This window comes from Aquarana catesbeiana, linkage group LG03, assembly GCF_042186555.1.
Source record: "Aquarana catesbeiana isolate 2022-GZ linkage group LG03, ASM4218655v1, whole genome shotgun sequence".
Lineage (NCBI taxonomy): Eukaryota > Metazoa > Chordata > Amphibia > Anura > Ranidae > Aquarana > Aquarana catesbeiana.
The window spans coordinates 531,281,899-531,301,890 of NC_133326.1; the positions used below are offsets into that span (position 1 = coordinate 531,281,899).

General features: G+C 40.7%; 1 protein-coding gene across 1 annotated transcript in view; it reads left to right on the forward strand.

The window, feature by feature from the left end:
• VWF (von Willebrand factor) overlaps nucleotides 1-19,992 on the forward strand; it is a 363,569-nt gene that overhangs the window by 40,886 nt on the left and 302,691 nt on the right. The window contains exons 9-15 of the mRNA XM_073621285.1: nucleotides 1,601-1,712; nucleotides 4,274-4,320; nucleotides 6,631-6,767; nucleotides 9,199-9,337; nucleotides 9,932-10,032; nucleotides 12,598-12,793; nucleotides 14,046-14,261. Of these exons, the coding sequence (XP_073477386.1) occupies nucleotides 1,601-1,712; nucleotides 4,274-4,320; nucleotides 6,631-6,767; nucleotides 9,199-9,337; nucleotides 9,932-10,032; nucleotides 12,598-12,793; nucleotides 14,046-14,261 (948 nt within the window). The remainder of the gene's footprint in view (nucleotides 1-1,600; nucleotides 1,713-4,273; nucleotides 4,321-6,630; nucleotides 6,768-9,198; nucleotides 9,338-9,931; nucleotides 10,033-12,597; nucleotides 12,794-14,045; nucleotides 14,262-19,992) is intronic.

The window sequence follows — 19,992 nt, forward strand, 5'->3', positions numbered from 1 at the left end:
TTCTTTAAAAAAAAAATGTGTCACTTTTATTCCTATTACAAGGAATGTAAATATCCCTTGTAATAGAAAAAAAGCATGACAGGACCTCTTAAATATGAGATCTGGGGTGCAATAAAAAATTTAAAAATAAAGGTTGACGTTAGCTGCTGTCGTTAGCTGCTGCCATAACAATGATATCCTTCTTCAAAGTGACAACGTATATATCGTCGTAAACCGGTCCGGAAGTGGTTAAATTTTGTTCAGGACTATAGTTTACCAGCATTTCAAACACCAAATGATTGTAACTGCTTGTAAACATGTGTAAACGTTAGGTTGCATTTGCAGCGATAAGCTGCGCTTTCTACCCATTGATCTAACTTGTGGTGCGACTTGTGCTCTGAAGATCTTGAAGGGGAACCCCACACTGCTTTTTTTTTTCATTTTGACGTGGGGTTCCCCTTCAAGATATTCAGAGCACAAGTCGCACCAAAAGTCGGATCACGATGATCCAACTTGGATGCGACTCCCATTCAAATCAATGGGATGAAAGTGCAGCTTAATGCCCTTCGGTCTGCTATGGATTTTGAGGAGAAACCCTACGCCAAAAAAAAAAAACGGCGTGGGGTCCCACACAGGGTCCATACCATGTCCCCATGTTGATGGGGAAACAGGCCTCTTCCCCACAACCCTGGCTGGTGGTTGTGGGGGTCTGCGGGCAGGGGGCTTATCAGAATCTGGAGGCCCCTTTATGAAAGGGGGCCCCAGATCCCAGCACCCTCCCTATGTGAATGAGTATGGGGTACATTGTACCCCTACCCATTCACCCCAAAAAAAGGCAGTGTAGTGTAAATAAAAACAAGAAACGGTTTTGACAAGTACTTTATTAAAAATCTTCCTCCGGACTTCTCCCTCTGGTATTCTACCTATGGTGTTCTTCCTCCGGTCTTCTTCCTTCAGTCTTCTTCCTCTGGTCTTCTCCACTGCTGGTGTCTTCTCAGCCGCCGACCCAGGCCTCCTCCGACGTTGTCTCCCATCTTTTGTGCCAGCTCTGCTCTCTGCTGGTTCTTATAAAGCCTTGGGGCACGGGTATCTGGTGACATCACCATGAGACCCTGCCCTTGTCACGTCACAACGTTTTTTGTTGGTGTGGGGTTCCCCTTCAAGATCCTCAGAGCACAAGTCGCACCACAAGTCAGATCATGATGATCTGACTTGGATGCAACTTTTATTCAACTCAATGGGCTGAAAGTTGGATCAGCAGACGGCTCTCATAGGGAACCATTGATTTTGAATAGAGGCAGAGAAAAGCTGCTAAAAGCTAACGCGGCTAAATACACATTAACGCCAATGCAAAAGGCCACTAAAAGCACGTTTTTACAGCTGCTTTTTCTTAGTGTTGGTAGTGGCTTTGCAGCTCGTTTTTTCGAATGCCCCGTGTACATGAGGTCTTAGCACCATTGTAAGGCTTTCATTGTTTTGTGTTTTCCTGTTGGGGAGGTGGTACATAAGGGTCAAATATCTCCAAGATATGGACACACATCTGACTTACTATTAGTTCTTTGTTGTAATTTTTTTGCTTGAGATTTAGTGGTCCTTTAACTGTCTTTATATTTCTATACAGAAAGGAAAGTTCTTGATGGGTCTCGGTGTATTGATCCTTCTGAATGTTCCTGTGTACATGCTGGCAAGCGATATCCAACCGAGGCCAAAATCACTCTGGATTGTAATACTTGGTGAGCTGAAGATTTTCCATTCTGTCTTCTGCAACTGATCTCCTTTTTGGTTTGGTTTTGTTAAAGGAACATATCTATTGATACATTTGATTTAATTATGATTGAAATATGTGTCACTAAGCATCAATGCACACTGGATTAAAAATCACTGCTACTACAGGAGTTTTGTGTTCTGCCTGTAGAAGCAGCTCAATGTTATCCTATGCCTCCATGCACATTAGGACGATTACAGGCATATTTTAAGATCAACGTTTAGAGGGAGGAAAAAAAACTTTCAGGTTTGCATACCTGATTGGAGCTTTCTGGCAGAAAGAACGCAAAACTCTCCTAAACTCGTTTAAACTTTGTGCATGGAGCCTAACTGCTACCATATGCTACTTGTGTATCTCACAATATAGGGAGCCATTGGGTCTGTATGTGTAACGATTAACCTCTTTTAATGGCATAAGGTAAATTATGTGGTCAGAGATCAGTGTCAGATTTTGCATGAGATATGGCACCAACATCCCGTTTAGACAAGAACAAAACATATGGGAGATATGGGACTTTAAAGGTGCAAATCATTGAAACAACACAATGTAAAAGAATATATATATACAAATTTTATTAAATGAACAACATCAATAAAAACAGCACATACAGTACAGTCATAGCCATGGATGTGTGCAAGGCATCCTATAAATGACAATGATTTACTGTGATCTCGTTCATGTTTTCTACATGTTTCGCCATATGGCTTCTTCAGGAAAGAACATGAAGATTCATTAACTATCGAAACCTATGATTCAACAACTTTAGTTGTGCAGTAGAAATAGAAAAAGTACAAATTATTATGACAAATATGAACAAAATGTATCTTATGTATATCTATGACTGCATTTAAACGTAAGGCAAGAGACATTTTCTAAACAAAAACCAAAAGAACCTACCTCATGTTATGAGTCTAGGGGCCCAAACAATATTGAGTCAGTCTCTTCCAGCTTGACTGATGGCCACCCAGCATTATTGAACCCAATCTTGTTAGCCTAGGGTATCATGGATAGTGTATCTATGGGGTGCGACACTGTGCTGACCAGGGCTCACAGGAGAATGCTCACCAGCAGTGCAGGGAGAAGGGGAAGAAGACCTTGTAATGTCATGTGACTGGCTTAAAGAAGACGCCAGGAAAAAATATATGTATACAAATATAAATATATGCAGGAGAGTCCTGTGGGCAGGTTGCTGATAATTTTAGTACTGTTACTAAATACACCCAGCGACTCCTGCATGTACCCATGTCGTAACTTGCTTATCATTCTAATTATCAATGCCAATTAAAAAATGCTTCTATCAGGTTGCACAAATACCTTAAGGGACCCCCCATGAAGAAAAATATGTAATTTTGCAATTTGTCAAGCAACACGTTATTCTTTTAGCATGTCTGTCTGTTGTAGTTTCTGGTAATTGCTGCCTATACATGTCTGTATAACACAAAACTAACCACTTGCCATAATATCTACAGCTAACAAACATATTAAACTGTCATTCATAAATAAAAAGAAGTGAGTGCTAATTTTCATTCCCATCGTATTTGTCATAATATAGCAAACCTAAACTTAAGCTAAACTCCAGGCAAAAAAGAAAAATTCACACAAGAAATAAAGGAGCTGTTTTACCTGTCAAAGGATTTTTATTCCTGACCTGACCATCCATTCCTGATATTTGCACAGCTCTACTGCACAGCACAGCACTGTCAGCGTGTAACTGTTTGTACATACAAGGTACGAGCAGACAGCTTACACTGACAGTCTGCAAAAGCCTGCATTGCACCCGCGATCAGCAATGCTTTGCAGGCTAGTAAAAAAATAAAAATAAATGCACTTTTTTTACCTACTAAAAAATGTTCATTTATAATTTTTTTTTTACAAAGGTGACCTTATCTTTTAACACAAGGTAGACTGTAAAGGAAACGTGAATATAGTTACTTTTTCAGTGGCCACTGAATGTATTGAACCTTTTGGATGCATAGAATACATGCTATCCCCCACTGTACACTGCATGCAGTGATGAAGCACACACCCTACATACACGAAAATGTGGACCCTTTGTGCTCTGGTTGTAAAAAGCTATGTTGTTTACAAAGCCCAATAGCTCAGGCAGAAATATGCATAATTGGAACAAGTCAGTGCAGTCCTCAATTCTTCACTGCATGGCTCTGTAGGTTCAATTAGAGAAAACATGTCTAAAAGGTGCTGACTTTTGAAGTAATTACTCTTTGTGCTTTTTAAGTACATCTATTATTTTTTTTTGTCATCTGTTAAAGTTTATTTTTAAAACAATGATTACACTGAATACATATACATTTTAATACCTTTATTTGTGTGTTTTTTTAATCCTACCCAGCCAACTGACAGCGCTAAAGCGCTACACAAACTGTTGGCGCTACATAAATCCTGTATAATAATAATAATAAATGTGTATTACAAAAGGTTTCCTGCCTCCCTTCATAATTCTGATGCTGAAAATTTCTAACTGCAATTTTCCAATGAACTTTTTAAGCTAATTTGAATATTTGTTTTTAGCTCCTGCAGAAATGGACTCTGGGATTGCAGTGATATTGATTGTCCAGGTCAGTTAAGGAGAACCGGTCATTGTTGGGCTCGGAAAAAATCTGAACATTCTGTCTAAAATTGTATGTAAAGCCAATGCTTTTTCTGGGCTAAAGTAGGGAAGGATTACAGCTTGTCAGGTTATTTTGTTGTCTGCATGGGGCTGGAGAGATTTCCAGTCCTGAAAACGCTACTGAAAGTTAGGGGAAATCCACTCTTATAATGTTGTAACCATAATGTCCCCGTTGGAAGATTTCCTCCTTTGTCTTGGTATGACAACTCCAAAATATAGGATTACCCCTCACTTTCTATTTCATTGCACAAGCAGAGAGGGTGAACCTCCCCATAGGCACACAGACAGCAATGAAAAGTTGACAGAGAGTCTAACCCTTTCCCAAATTCCTATTCTATCCAAAACTGATGAAAAAGTTATTATGATTGTTACATGAGGTCAGAACTTCAAAAGTAACTTTCCTCTTGAGTGACTATGCTTTTTTCCTGTAATGCAATAGGCAATTTGATAAACGTACAGTGTTTGGGTATTATATTTTCCACTACTACACAGAAAGTTTCCAAAGTAGGAGCCAGAACCCCCTCAGGCTGGTTTTAGCTTTTATGTATTGTTGAAAATTGCACACCTTAAATTCCCATAATTATTTTTAATTTTATTCAACTCACTACTCACACACGCTACAATTACAAGAAAGGCAGGACTCAGCAATAAATTGCTAAAACACATTTTTACAAGTGAGGTGTGTTTTTTTCTTGATAACTGATCTCTGAGGAGATAAAGATAGTATTAACGTTTTTATTCTATTTTTATAATTTTGTAAAAGGCAGATGTCTGTCTCGCCTTCAAACAATGAAAACTATATCCACACAGCATCATTTTTTTATTGCTACATTAGTGCCTCCTGCAGTTAAAATCTGGTATTGCTCCTCATAGCTATGTAGATATAATGACAATTTGTGAGAACATGATATCAGAAATGTCAGACTAGGTGGAGAATGACAATTTAGCAACTTCAGGAAATGACAGAAGAAATCCAGTGGTCTATTTATAACTATTTCCACCTATGATTCACACATTTTCTAGTTGAATACAATTCGAAAATTTGTCAATCTTGGGTATAAGTTGTATGAATTATAAATAGACTCCTAAGAACGTCTTTTGGAATTTGAAGTGTGTGCATGCATGGAGAGGGACGAGGGACGAGGGGGTGGTGGGGGGGGGGGGTTGAAGTGTATCTAGACCCAAAAACAAAAATGTTAAATATATGGTGGTTGCATTGGTTTAGCCCAGGGATCTCCAAACTTTATAAATTAGGGGCCAGTTCAGACTTTAGAGGGGCTGGACTGTGGGCAGTGGGAGTAGAAAATGTCCTGGAGTCATTGGGAGTACAGAGTGCCCCATTTTTGGTATTAGGGGGAGGAATAATGTCCCATCATTAGTGTCAGTGGGAGGAATAGTATCCCATTGTTGGTATCAGTGGGAGGAATAGTGTCAAACTGTTGGAGGCAGTAGAAGGAATAGTGCCCCATTTTTGGTGTCAGGAGAAGGAATAGTGCCTTATATCAGTGGAAGGAATAGTTCCCCAAGAGCTTGATAATGGCAAGCAAAGGGCCACTGATTTAGCCTATAGTGTTAGGCTGATTTTTATATTGGTGAATAGTCAAATGTACATATAGCTATTTTTTTTTTTTTTTGTTCGGATTGAATGTTAGAGAATGTTGTAATTATCGATGGAAAGGCAACAAAGAAAGTATTGCACACATATTACAAACATTATGGGTATTAGTTACGATTCAGCAAATGCTGATAAATTCCCAAAGCACATTTTTTTAATGATTGGACCCCCAAGTGTTAGGAATACGGCGTAGGCCAGGGGTATGGGTATCCTCATTTTAACTTACAATTAGAATTAAGACTCTAAGGCAAACACAGCTGAGCTGGAAGCCCAGGATTCATCTCAAGAGTTCCTTTCTTGTCTGAAGGGACCAGTATTTTGAAGATAGTAGGACTGCAAATTAGAGGGTCAAAAAGTGCACTTACCTTGTCTACATGACCTACATCATAAAGGTCAAAAAACCTATCTTAGAAAAAGAAATAAATCAGATTACTGCTTGCATTTTCTATGCCACACCAGAATAGGATAACCATGAACTTATTGGCTGTGGTAGGTGGCACATTTCTTTCGTCTTTTAACCTGGTGTCCTAACCTAATCAGCCTCACAAGAGATGAAATCTTGTAAAAAAAGTTTCTTTTATGCTATGAAATCATGCTTTATACATTCATTCAAACTAAATGAAATGTTTTCTTTCTATTCAGGAGAATGTTTTGTCACAGGACAGGGTCACTTCAAAAGTTTCGACAACAAATATTTTACTTTCAGCGGAATCTGCCATTACCTACTTGCCAAAGACAACACGGACAACACATTTTCTGTTGCTATAGAGACTGTGCAGGTAAGAAAGTTTATTACTTGTGAGAAGTCACCAAAGCCCAAGCTCCAATAAAATTTAATGGAACTGAATCCTGTCTGGTCCTAAAAAGGGCTACAAAGGACTTTAAAATGGCTGTTATAAGGAATTGGTGGTACCAATTCACCTTTAATGTGCAGCTGCCAGTTCTTCAACTTGTCAGTTAGTAATCCTGCCACCTCTGTGGCTGTTCACTCGTACTTTGACCATGTACTGGTCAAAATGGGGTACTGCAGCGCACATATGCATTCATTTTCCTGTGCTTCCTTGGCATTAGATACAAATCCTGGTAGGTGACCCTGAGCCAAAGATTTCCACGGGTCCCTGAGTGCTTAGGTATCATGTCTGCATCTTCTGCTTTCACATTGGCCTTGTGGTTTTGAAGCAGTTCTTTTTGGTCTCTCTCAAACAACTACAAAACTCTTAAGTATCTTCGAGTTGGAACCATCAATAATTGTTTTATTCTCTTTCTAGCACTTTTTCTTCCATGTTTCAGAAGACCCTATATTTACTCCAGTCTTGGGTCAGGGACTGTCCCCAGAAATTGGGGACATCTGGCAACCCTACTCCAAAGTATCATTATATCTTTTTACCTTTGGATATAATAGGGAACGGTTGAAACTCCGGTTATGTACGTTCTTGTATCTGTGTCCCATTGCCAAGGTTTCCCTTCATGTCCTCTCTTAGGGACACAACAGAAAGTGGGAGTACATCTCCCCAAAGCAAAGAAGTGCTGCTGAAAGAGGTGGATTTTCCATCACTTTCAGTTCTGTTGACAAAAGTCACAAGGACAGATACAGAAGGTGAATTTGCTTAGCTTGGGCATAGACAAAAATCTTTAAAAAAAATGCTAGGGTTTTTTTTTAATCACTTCCCTAGCAAAATATAAGTAAAATAAACTTTAGCTTTAAACAGACTTGGCAACTGTCTGCAAAGCACTGTAAACACTATTGTATATTGTACTGAACTTGATGTTATAATCGTTATTACCGGTACAGATCAATGATGCATCAGATAGGGCATCCAAGCTGGAAAATAAAGTATAAACAGACCAGGATTTTATCTGTGTCTGGGTACTATCCACATCCTTATTAAAGAGCACCTGTCATTTATCATACTGAAAACAGTAATTTAGTAGGACAGGCCCAATAACAGTTCATTCACCAACTTGCCTGAGTAATGTCTTCAGCTGCTACAGAATTGATATTCTATTGAGCTTAAGCCACACTGGGTTTATGTACTTAAGAAGTACAGAATTCTTACTTTTCAGACTGAATGCTCACTTAGCCTAAAGAATAAGACAACGCTGTGTTCACTCACTTATCCAAACAGGTGGAAGTATAAATCCTGTTTTTTTTTTTTTCTACACATGATTGGGTATTCAAAGTGAACATAGTTTCATCCTATTCACTAAACGAAATGATCATGCTCTAATTTGTTAGTATATCAACCCCATTTTCTTCTTCAAATGTGTGTGGCAGGTATACTTTAACATTATATGCAGGGACCCTATTATTGTAGCAACCCTGTATTCATTAATGCAATGATAAAGTGGTTGTAAAGGCTATACTTTTTTTCCCTTAATGCATTCTCTGCATTAAGGTAACAAACATTCCATTACTGTCTCCCTCCCAGCCCCCCTGCCCCTAAATACCTACCTGAGCCCGATCTTGATTCAGCACTGTGCCCGAGAGCAACAACTCTGCTCTCTCTCTCTCCTCATAGGAATTAGGGGCAGCAGTGGGAGCCATTGGCCATTGGCTCCCACTCCAGTCAATCAAATCCTATGAGGAGGGAGCGAGGGGAAGGGCCGAGCCACGCTGTGTGTGTCAATAGATTCACGGAGCCTGCCTCAGGATCAAGCCCACATTGAGTGTCTCCATAGCAGCAGCTTGCTATGGGGCACTTGGAAGGGAAGAGGAGTGGAGAATGCCGGCAGGGGACCCCAGAAGAAAGGGTTCAGGGCTGCTCTATACAAAGCTGTTGTACAGAGCAGATAAGTATAACATCTTTATCATTTTATTTAAAAAATAAACCTGAACAATGACTTTAATTTTAAGAAACAGTTGCAATTATTACTATAAAACAAAGACATATGAGCATTATATGACAGCTTGATAACACTTATATATATTCCTTGAGCTAAATCCACACAGGCAGTAATGCTTTTTTACATTTTCAATAGACAGCAACAGTGCCACCTACTGGCCAAATAATATTTACATGTCAATGATGTGAATGAAGGAGAGATTACAAGGGTGACAACTACATTTTTATACTATTACAAGTGTGGGTTATGGGTGGTTTTATGTTTGTTTTGGGGAATGGCATTCCTTCAACATTTATCTTTCACAGTAACATTTTTTGATGGCATAAATATTATTAAAAAATAATGACATGAAGTTTTTTTTTCTAGTGTGCTGATGACCCAGATGCTGTGTGCACCCGGTCTGCTTCTGTCCGTCTCCTGGACATGCATAATATAACAATAAAACTGAAACATGGAGGAGGAGTGTCCATAGACGGACAAGATATTATGCTCCCGCTGTTGCAAGGTAAATACACCCTGCACCATACTATCTGTAGTTTGAAATATGTATTTACTTTTGTTGCCCAACAAAAATACTTCTTGTATGATATGATGAAGCCCAACTGAACTTTTGGTTTAGGTCTGTTCAATTTCTTCTAGGTGCATCAAAAAGTTGTGCAAAGTCTTAAAGCAGGGCTAAAGTCTCCAATTAAAACTGTGAGCAGACAGACTCTTTATAACAGAAGAGACACATAAGGTTTCTTCAGCAATACAATAAACCTACCTGCCTGTTCATAGTTTTCTTTAGAATGTACACTGAGCATGTGCAGCAGTGACATCACCGCATGCTTTCTACTTTAGCTGATTTAACCTGAAAGTTCAGTTGGGCTAAATTGTGTGCACCTTTTGTGTGATAATTATGAACATATGAACTATTATATGAACTATTATACTGGTCCTCATACCTGTTAGAGCCAATGCCTGCAGCTTGCAGTCCTATGAAATAGATGTATTGCTCTGTATTGTAGCAGTGGTCTTACTGCAGAAAGCCAACATGACCCTGTTGAGTCAGTGAAAAGCTACAGATAAGTACAGACTAGTCTCTCTTGACTTTCAACAGGTTCCCTCCGCATCCAGACTACAACACTGACATCAGTACAGCTCTCCTACCACGATGACCTCCAGATTGATTGGGATGGCCATGGAAAATTACTGCTCAAGGTGAAATGCATTCTTTGAACATTGCTCAATCATTGATGACCTTACCTGAAAACATGGATTTATCACAGTGTTGGAATAAAAAGCTTTAGTTGCAATGCCTAGAAACCAATCAGGTTCTCTCTTTCTTGTGGTAACACCAGGTTCTTGTACCTAGGGTTGCCAACTTTTCTGCAAGCCAAACGTAACCCAAAAAGGTAATGATGAGGAGGTACTAAAGGAAGCAAAATGTCCCACCATTAAACATGTATATAGCTCTATAATATTAGGTTGTATCTTTGCCATACACAAGAGGTTCTGAGGGTACAGTTAGTCAATTGGGTGAAAAGGAATGCTTTGCATGGCTTCACCCACTATCCTGAAATGAGTAATAATCCCCTAATTAGGAATCTCCTATACATGAATAATCCCCTATACAGCCGTTGCCAAAAGTTTTGAGAATTACACAAATATACATTTTTACAAAGTCTGCTGCCTCAGTTTTTATGATGCCAATTTGCATATACTCCAGAATGTTATGAAGAGTGATCAGATGAATTGCAATTCATTGCAAAGTCCCTCTTTGACATGAAAATTAACTTAAAGTGTTACTATGAAATAATAATAATAATATGAAAATAGTTCATCTGCCCACCCACAGTGCCCATAGCTTATAAATCTTCTTTACTGTCACTATATACCTTTTTGGCTGATCTGTCTACCACTGTAACATGACAAACTACAGACTTTGTCCAGAGCTGTGTGTTCAGGTAGGAGGAGATTTCCACTATAGCCTGTATACACTCCCACATGTGTGATGTCAATATCATGTGATCTAGCTAGCTCTGAGAACAAGGAAATGTTCTCTCCAGCAATAGAGACTAAACTGAGTATGTGCAGGAGGGCTACCCTCACTGTATTTTGTGGCCTTGCCAAGAGAGACAGTGCAGGAGGGAAGGATCTGTCCACATAGGATCAAAGAGCCTTTTTACACAATGCAGAGGATTAACCCCTTAAGTTCCACAGTGAGTATAACAAGCATGCTATTCTGCATATACAGACAGATTTTACTGTTGTGGGTTTAGTAACACTTTAATCCCCCCAAAAAAACAAAAACATTTCCACTGCATTAACCCTGCCACAAAAGGACCAGCTGACATCATGTCAGCGATTCTCTTGTTAACACAAGTGTCAGTGTTGACGAGGACAAGGCTGGAAATCACTCTGTAATGTTGACTGAGTTAGAATAACAGACTGGAAGCTTTAAAAGGAGGGTGGTGCTTGAAATCATTGCTTTTCCTCTGTTAACCATTGTTACCTACAAGGAAACACGTGCAGTCATTATTGCTTTGCACATAAAGGGATTCACAGGCAAGGCCATTGCTGCTACTAGGATTGCACCTAAATCAACCATTTATCAAGAACTTCATGAGAGGTTCAATTGTTGTGAAGAAGGCTTCAGGACGCCCAAGAAAGTCCAGCAAGCGCCAGGACTGTCCCCTACAGTTGATTCAGCTGCGGGATCGGGGCACCACCACTGCGGAGCTTGCTCAAGAATGACAGCAGGCAGGTGTGAGTGCATCTGAACGCACAGCGAGGCGAAGACTTTTGGAGGATGGCCTGTTGTCAAGAAGGGCAGCAAAGAAGCCACTTCTCTCCAGGAAAAACATCAGGGACAGACTGATACTCTGCAAAAGGTACAGGGATTGGACTGCTGAGGACTGGGGTAAAGTTATTTTCCCTGATGAATCCCCTTTCCAATTGTTTGGGGCTTCGGAGAAAAAACCTTGTCTGGAGAAGAAAAGGTGAGCGCTACCATCAGTCCTGTATCCTGTGCCAACAGCAAAGAATCCTGAGATCATTCATGTGCGGGGTTGCTTCTCAGCCAAGGGAGTGGACTCACTCACAATTTTGCCTAAGGAGACAGCCATGAATAAAGAATTATTATTGTTATTATTATACAGGATTTATATAGCACCGACAGTTTACGCAGCGCTTTACAACATTAGGGCAGACAATACAAGTACAATACAATTCAATACAGGAGGAATCAGAGGGCCCTGCTCGTTATAGCTTACAATCTAGGAGAATGGTACAAAAACATTCTCCGAGAGCAACTTCTCCCAACCATCCAAGAACACTTTAGTGAGGAACAACGCCTTTTCCAGCAGGATGGAGCATTTTTCCATAAGGCAAATGTGATAACTGAGTGGCTTGGGGACCAAAACTCAAGAAGCGGGTGAACAAAACCCCCCACAAATTCTGACAAACTCCAAGCATTGATTATGCAAGAATGGGCAGCCATCAGTGAGGATGTGGCCCAGAAGTTGATTGACAGCATCCCACAGCAAATTGGAGAGGTCTTGAAAAATCGCAAATATTGTCTCTTTGCATAAACATAATGTAATTGTCAATAAAAGCCTTTAGTAACACCTGACAAAAAGATCTAAAAACACAGAAGCTTTGTGAAAATTAAGATTTGTGTCATTCTCAACACTTGTGCCCACGGTTGTATATCTCTTCATGCACCATGACTAGAACTTACTGCCTGAGTTTTATCTTTGTTTTTATTGCTGTCTCCATTTTCAGTTATCTCCGGTCTACTCAGAATCCACCAGTGGTCTTTGTGGAAACTATAATGGAAATCAGCGTGATGACTTTCTTCCACCAAATGGGCTTGTTGAGGCCAGTGTGGAGGACTTTGGAAATTCTTGGAAGCTTAGCGGTGACTGTGTAGATTTGGTGAAACAAGACACAGACCCTTGCATTTTGAACCCCAAAAGAGGTAATGGTCACAAAGGGTCAAAACAAACTTCTAATCAGGGTTCTTTTTTCAGCGGGAATGTGGGGTAACGCAGTTCCGGCACCTCCAGCACTGAATGCATGTAATGGCAAGGGGTGCTGCAGTGTGCTGGAGGGTCTATTGATGCTGGCTGCTTGGGAATCTATTGTTTATGGAGGGGATCAATTTTGTGGGGGGGGGGTCTATTGTTGCTAGGGAGGTTTACCGTTGCTGGTGGGGGATCTATTGTTGCTGGGGTTAGGTCTTAAGTTAAGGGGGAGGGAGGGTTCAATCATTGCTGGAAGGGATCTACAGTTGAGGGAGGGTTCTATTGTTGCTGGCTGCTGGGTTGTCTATTAAAGCTGGCTGTTGGGAGTCTATTGTTGCTATGGAGGTCTATTGCTGGTGTGGATCTATTTTTTCTAGAGGTGAGTCTTAAGTTACTGGGGGGGAGGGTCAATCATTGCTGGAAGGGATCTACAGTTGAGGGAGGGGGGGGCAATGTTGCTAGCTGCAGGGGATCTATTTTACTGCCTTTCTTGTTATCATTAACACATTCCATACAAAATACTTAGCATCACAAAATGATACTTGGTTCTGTATTCTCTACAAGTGGTGGTATCGGGAAGTGAGTAGGGGGTTAAACCAAGGAACGATGCTCGAACGTGGGTAGAGGACGGAGCCAAGGGGTAACCTGGAAGGGAGGAGTTCCTGCAAATATTCTCTGAGAAAAAAAAAAGCTCTGCGAGCTCTGCCTCTAATACTTTTACTATTATGTTTCAAAATTATTATTATTATTATGATCCTCAAATGGACTTCTCTCATTCATTTCCAGTTATATTGAAAGATAAGTAAAGTGTTTGTATGAGCATCAGGTTATATTTATGAATGGTAGGGCATAAAGAAAAAAATGTGGTTTCTCAAAAAACCCTTGGTGCTCCAGGTTAAAGAAATTTTTTTTTTTTTGCTTACAGTTTGTAAAAACATAAAAAATAAATAAAAAAGGGGAAGCTTGGGTCTTGCAGATTGGCTCATGATTTAGTTATTTTAAGAACTGGCCTGATTCAACCTAGACTGTAATTTAAGTTCATTGGTTGACTAATCTCTTGTAATAAGGTTGATATAAGAGGACATTTTCCTAGCTTCTACAGATGTGTATATGTATAAAAATTTCACAAACTGTCAAAATATTTAATTTTTATTATTAATAATGCGGTCATAATGATATAAAGTATTTATTTCATGCTCTCTGCAGCCAGATTTGCAGAAGACGCTTGCTCTGCTCTGATGGGGCCCATCTTCCAACCATGTCACCATGAGGTCAACCCCCTCCCATACCTGAAGAACTGCCGATACGACGTCTGTGCCTGCTCCAATGGAAAAGAATGCCTCTGTTCTGCCTTCTCAAGCTATGCCTCTGCCTGTTCCAGGAAAGGTGTACTTATAGAATGGAGAACACCTGAATTTTGCCGTAAGTTTGTCTTTAAATGTTAGTATGCGCTTTTTTTAACTATTTAATGAATGTATACAACCATTACTATAGAAAATCACTAAACTAGAAAAAAAAAATATTGCATTTTCAGCATATCACCAAAGGATGAAGAGTTAGCAGTTTCAGCTGTAGTCAGATTCCTGACTTTTTGGGGTCAGTAGGGACTATGACAATCCAATGGGGACATTATAGAAAAACAGGCCCTCGGGTCAAGTCTGGGTTTTTGATGTACCTGCTCATTCAGACATGGTCTCCATGCGTTATCTTCCAGGAAAATGTGTGGCACATCCGAACAATGTAATATATGGAGCAACGTAAGCAATTTACCCCCAAAAGTCATATTAAAATGCAATTTAAATCTTTCTGTGTTGTGCTCATTCAGGGCAAAGTAACAAGTTTTCGGTAAATCCCCTCCCACAGCACTCCCCTGCTGCTTGCTTAAGTGCCATAAGCCTAAGGAAATATTCAATACTTCTGCATATGGAGGGGCATGTGGGTGATGCTTTGCTGAATGGAAAGCTCTAGCTCTGACTTATGGGGTGTTTTGGACCCCTGTAGAGAAACCACTGCTTCCACACAGAGAGCAAGAGTCCTTCTCTGGAGCATGCTGGCAGGGAAGAGGCTTTTCTACTCAGATTGTGACTGCTTTCTAAGTTGTGGACACCTTTTAGAATTCAGTTTGGCTACCGCACCAAAATTGTTGATGCTTGCACCAGGTTCTTGTACCTAGGGTTGCCAACTTTTCTGCAAGCCAAACCCGAACACTTTAGCAGCACAGGACACATTTGTTTTTGTAGTATACATATAGGATTATAAAAGACCTAGGACCCCTTTGGGTGCCCTAAGGAGAGTGACAATGCAATGCGCTGTGACAAACAGAGGGTGTGGCCAAACTGCTCTTGCTGACATCATGGCCCCCCCAGTGATGCCAAACCTGCCCCCAGACAGCAGGCCGCAGCTCCCGAATGTCAACAGACTTTTGTGTGACTATCTCAGTTACTTGGGGAGCCACAGCCTGGTCTAAATAATGTGTCCGGGATTCCAAACCCAAACTGTCCGGGTGAATCCTGGACAGGTGGCAACCTTACTTGTACCAGTCAGAAATGTGTTCATGAATCTGTCAGATGTCGGCACTGAGGTTGGAGTGTCCATTTGTAATGTTGATATATTGGTCAGGCAACGCACTGACACCTTTTCAGGCATAGTGCTATGTGCTGGATGTTCAGTGTGCCCCTGCACCTTTAAGGAGGGGTAGGTTTCCTCCAGCCCATCTGCTCTCTATCTATTCATCAGAATGCATGTGCTACCACTGTGAAGCCTCTTAAAAGTTAATGGTAGGGACTACCGATAACAGGGTGCCTTGCTGGGGCCTGTAGCTTATGCATGTATTTGCAAATATGTGCAGACTAAATACCTGTTTTTAACGCATACTGTTAGACAGGTCAATTTGGTTGGTCGCAGACTGGTCGGTAAGTAGAGCTTGGAATTTTCCTTGGCCTTTTTTTGACATATGTTGCCCCCCAATACTCCTAGCTGCAAAGGCTGGTTATAGGGGGGCAGTGGCTAACTTTTCATACTAGACATCCTTCCTCAGTGTGGCCACTGCACCCATCACACAGACAGGCACATGGCTGAGGAGTTTTGTAGTTTGGTGGGTGCTCAGCATATGGGAACAGCCATATTTAACCCCCCTGGCGGTATTCCCGTGTCTGGCTCGGGGTGAGATTTTAGTACCAAAAGCGGTAACCCCGAGCCAGACTCGGGATCGCATCGCTGGATCCTGGAAGACGCGACTCACCTTGTCTCCGGGATCCCGCGATGTTCTCCCGCTGTGTTCGGCGGCCGGATCTTCCGCCCGATCCACTGTGTGCCCTGGCTTCCGTTCCCTGCGAGCGTAGCGACGCAGGGGGTGGAACCGGCGGCAATTTCAAAATGTATAAAGCACAAACACACTGACACATTGTAATCCTATTGGATTACATTACAAAATATAATAAATATTAAAAAATTGACCTCAGATTGCCCCCCAGTGCTTTGTCCAGTGCCCCTGCCTGCAGTTTTACTGTACTTTGTGTCTGGAAACTGCAGAGCGACCATGGCATCCAAAAAGCGTGCTTCAACACTAAAAATGACATATGACATGCTGTAAAACAGCGACAGCGAGACAGAATCGCTTGCAGATGTGAGTAATAGCGAATCATGGGGAAGTTCGTCATCAGGCACGGAAAGCGATTTCAGCGATGATCCTGCGACTTTGCCCAGCGATGTGCGGACTTGGTGCTCGATTGATTGCAGTACGGAGCACACAGCACCCCCAAGATTCCCGTTTACCGGAGCGCCTGGTATAAAAGTGGAGGTTGAAGATGACAGCCCCTTGGGATACCTCCAACTCTTTTTGACTGATGAGGTCATAGAAATAATTGTTACAGAGACCAATCGGTACCAGGAACAACAAGCTGCTATATCGCAGAGGTTTTCAAGGAGCAGAAAATGGGAACCAGTGACCAAGGAGGACATCTGGAAGTTTCTGGGCCTAATTATTCTCCAGGGAGTGGTGGGCAAACCCCTGCAAAAGTGGTACTGGACAACCAACAAAATATTAGCCACTCCTTTTTTTGGCACCATAATGTCGGAATACAAATTTTCACTCATAATGAAATATCTGCATTTTCAAAATAATGACGAATTTGATGAGACTTCTCATCCAGCTCCAAAACTGAAAAAAATTTGGGACTTATATCAAATTATTCAGAAAAATTTCCAGCAGACCTATATACCAGACAGAGACGTCAGTATCGACGAAAGTCTTATGGCCTACAAAGGAAGACTTAGCTGGATACAGTACATCGCGTCTAAGAGAGCGCGACTCAGCATAAAATCATTTATGCTCTGTGAAGCCAGCACTGGTTATATATGGAATTCGGTCCTTTACACCGGGAAAGGGACGAAATTCAGCGACAGATTCAGTCAATATGGAATGGCAACCGCTTCTGTTCTCACTTTGATTGAGCCATTGTTGAATCAGGGGTACTGTGTAACCACAGATAATTTTTTTACTTCTCCAGAACTCCATGAGTTCCTTCTACAACACAAGACAGATGCTTACGGGACTGTTAGAGCTAACCGGCGTGACATGCCGCCAACCTTTGCCAAAAAAAAGCTCACTGCAGGAGAAATAGTTGCCTGGCAAAAAGGCAAAATGATGGCACTAAGATGGCGAGATAAAAAAGATGTGTGCCTAATGAGTACCATTCACAACACCTCTACTGTCATGGTACGTACAAAAGTTGGAAAAGATGTTATGAAACCTCAACTCGTAATGGACTACAACAACACAATGGGAGGTGTTGACAGAGCTGACCAGGCCATGACTTTTTACCCTGCTATGAGAAAGCAACAAAAAAAATATTATAAAAAAATCTTCAGGCATCTTCTTGAACAGTGCCTGTGGAACGCTTTCATTCTTCTAAAAAAAAAGAGTGACAGGCCTGTGATTCATGCAGACTTCGTTTGGAAAGTTGCAGAACTCATATTTCTGAAGCACCAAACACCAACCACTGTAAATAGATCTGGACGTTGTGCTGCTGGCGTTGTGAACCCAGAACGTCTGACAGGTCGACACTTTATGGACCACATTCCACCAACGGAAAAGAAGGCAGCACCCACAAGGATGTGTGTGGTTTGCTGCTCTAAACGTGACGACACAGGAAGGAAAGTCAGAAAAGAAACCCGGTTCTACTGTCCTGACTGTGACGTCGGACTTTGCGCTGTACCCTGTTTTAAAATTTACCATACCCGAGACGTTTACTAAAAGCAATATGACTACTAATATTGCACTCTTGTTTGGCCAAAAAAAATGTCAGTGTTTTTGATTTATATTATTTACTAAAATTTATTGAATAAAAAGTATTATTACTATTATATTATTATTTGTTATTATTTATAGTTATTTATTATATTATAATTTATGATTTTGTGTTTCAAACTTTATCATACTCAGGATGTCTACTAGACTCTTGTTTGGACAGATTTCAGTGAGTTATTCCTAAGAATTACAGGCCTACAAAATAAAATGCCACATTTCCATGCAAAAATAATGGTACCGCTTTCAGCACCTAAAATCTGAAATAATCATACCGCCAGGGAGGTTAAGTAATGACATCACCAGTATTAACTGCCCTATGGTTTACATTCAGCTTTGGGCCAGGGAATCTCCCAGTGGACACCTGATAGACCCCTGTCCAAGAAGCTGTCAAATTTATGTCAACTTCCTAGCACAGGCATGCCCCACTCCGAGCACAGACATCTATATACGCCAGCTTAGAGCTAGTCTTAATTATGGCCAATTTCCTAATCTGCAGGTTCTTTGACTGTGTTGTTATTGTATGTGTCGATACTGGTACCAAAACTGGTGCACATACTTGCCTAAAATAGGCATAGGCAAATTTCAAGGAAATTACTTAATAGTTAGTAATAGTTAAACTTAGTTTAATTATGTTTTAATTAAGGTTCGCTTATAATTTGCATCCTTTTAAATACAATCATTCCATTATTTTGTATTTGTTTGTATCTATTCTTTTTTCAACTTGTCTATAAAAAGTTTTTTTCTTTTGTCATTGTGCCTCTGCTAAACAGACTTCCCCTCTCTTCCTGTCCTGGTGACTACACTCGCTGGGGCAGGAAATAAGTTAAGATCTTCAAAATGGGAAAATAATGGCAATAAAAATGGGAAAATGCTTTAACCTTCCCCTACTTTATTCATAAACAATCTGGCTAGAGATACACTTTATGTCCATACATTGTTTAGTAATGGCAAAGATTCAATTCTCTTGGGATGATTTGGGCAATTATTGAGCCAAGTAGGGGTTAACTACAGGGTAATAACAAGTGCTTCAATTTGTAACTGGACACTGATCATTCTGATTTCTGTGGGGAGGGGATGAAAAGGAAATAAAGCTTTGTTGCATAAGTGCACTAGCCGGTCTTGGAGCTCCGATGATGCCAACGAGGATCTCACATTCTGTCACTCTCAATGGTCAGCCTTAGAAGCAGCACTCAGTTGTATAAAGAAAAGGCCCTTGTTTTGAGAGCCCCGAGAATGTCAGTTCACTACAACAAGCAACAGGCAACACCACTGTTCCCATTACAATTAGGCTGTCCTAATTCCATTCCCTGAACCAATCTTCCGTAACCAAGTGGCAGATGATTCAAAATATCAGCTGCCTGAGACAGAGTATGGCAGGGATGATGGGTAATCTGGAGTTCACAAATATTGGATGGAATGGAATTTATGGTTTCTAATTGGCTGCTATAAGTCACTAAGAGGGAATTTACCAAAACCGGAGCACTCAGAATCTGATGCAGCTGGGCATGGTAGCCAATCAGCTTCTAACTTCAGCTTGTTCAATTAGACTTTGACAATAAAACTTGGAAGCTGATGGTTTCTATGCAGAGCTGCACCAGATTTTGCACAATGCAGTTTTAGTAAATAACCCCACTGTACCTTGCATTTACCCAATGGCCCTGTTTCCTCAAGCTGAAATATCACTTTAGCAAGCCTTACAGGAGTTCTATGGTCACAGCATACGCTTTCATTTTATAACATCAGCATTGAAATAACAATACAAACAATAGTTATATTTGACAATCCAAAATAATCTTTACGTGAAAAATCATATTGTGAATTCTGCCTGTCTGCATGCAATCTCTT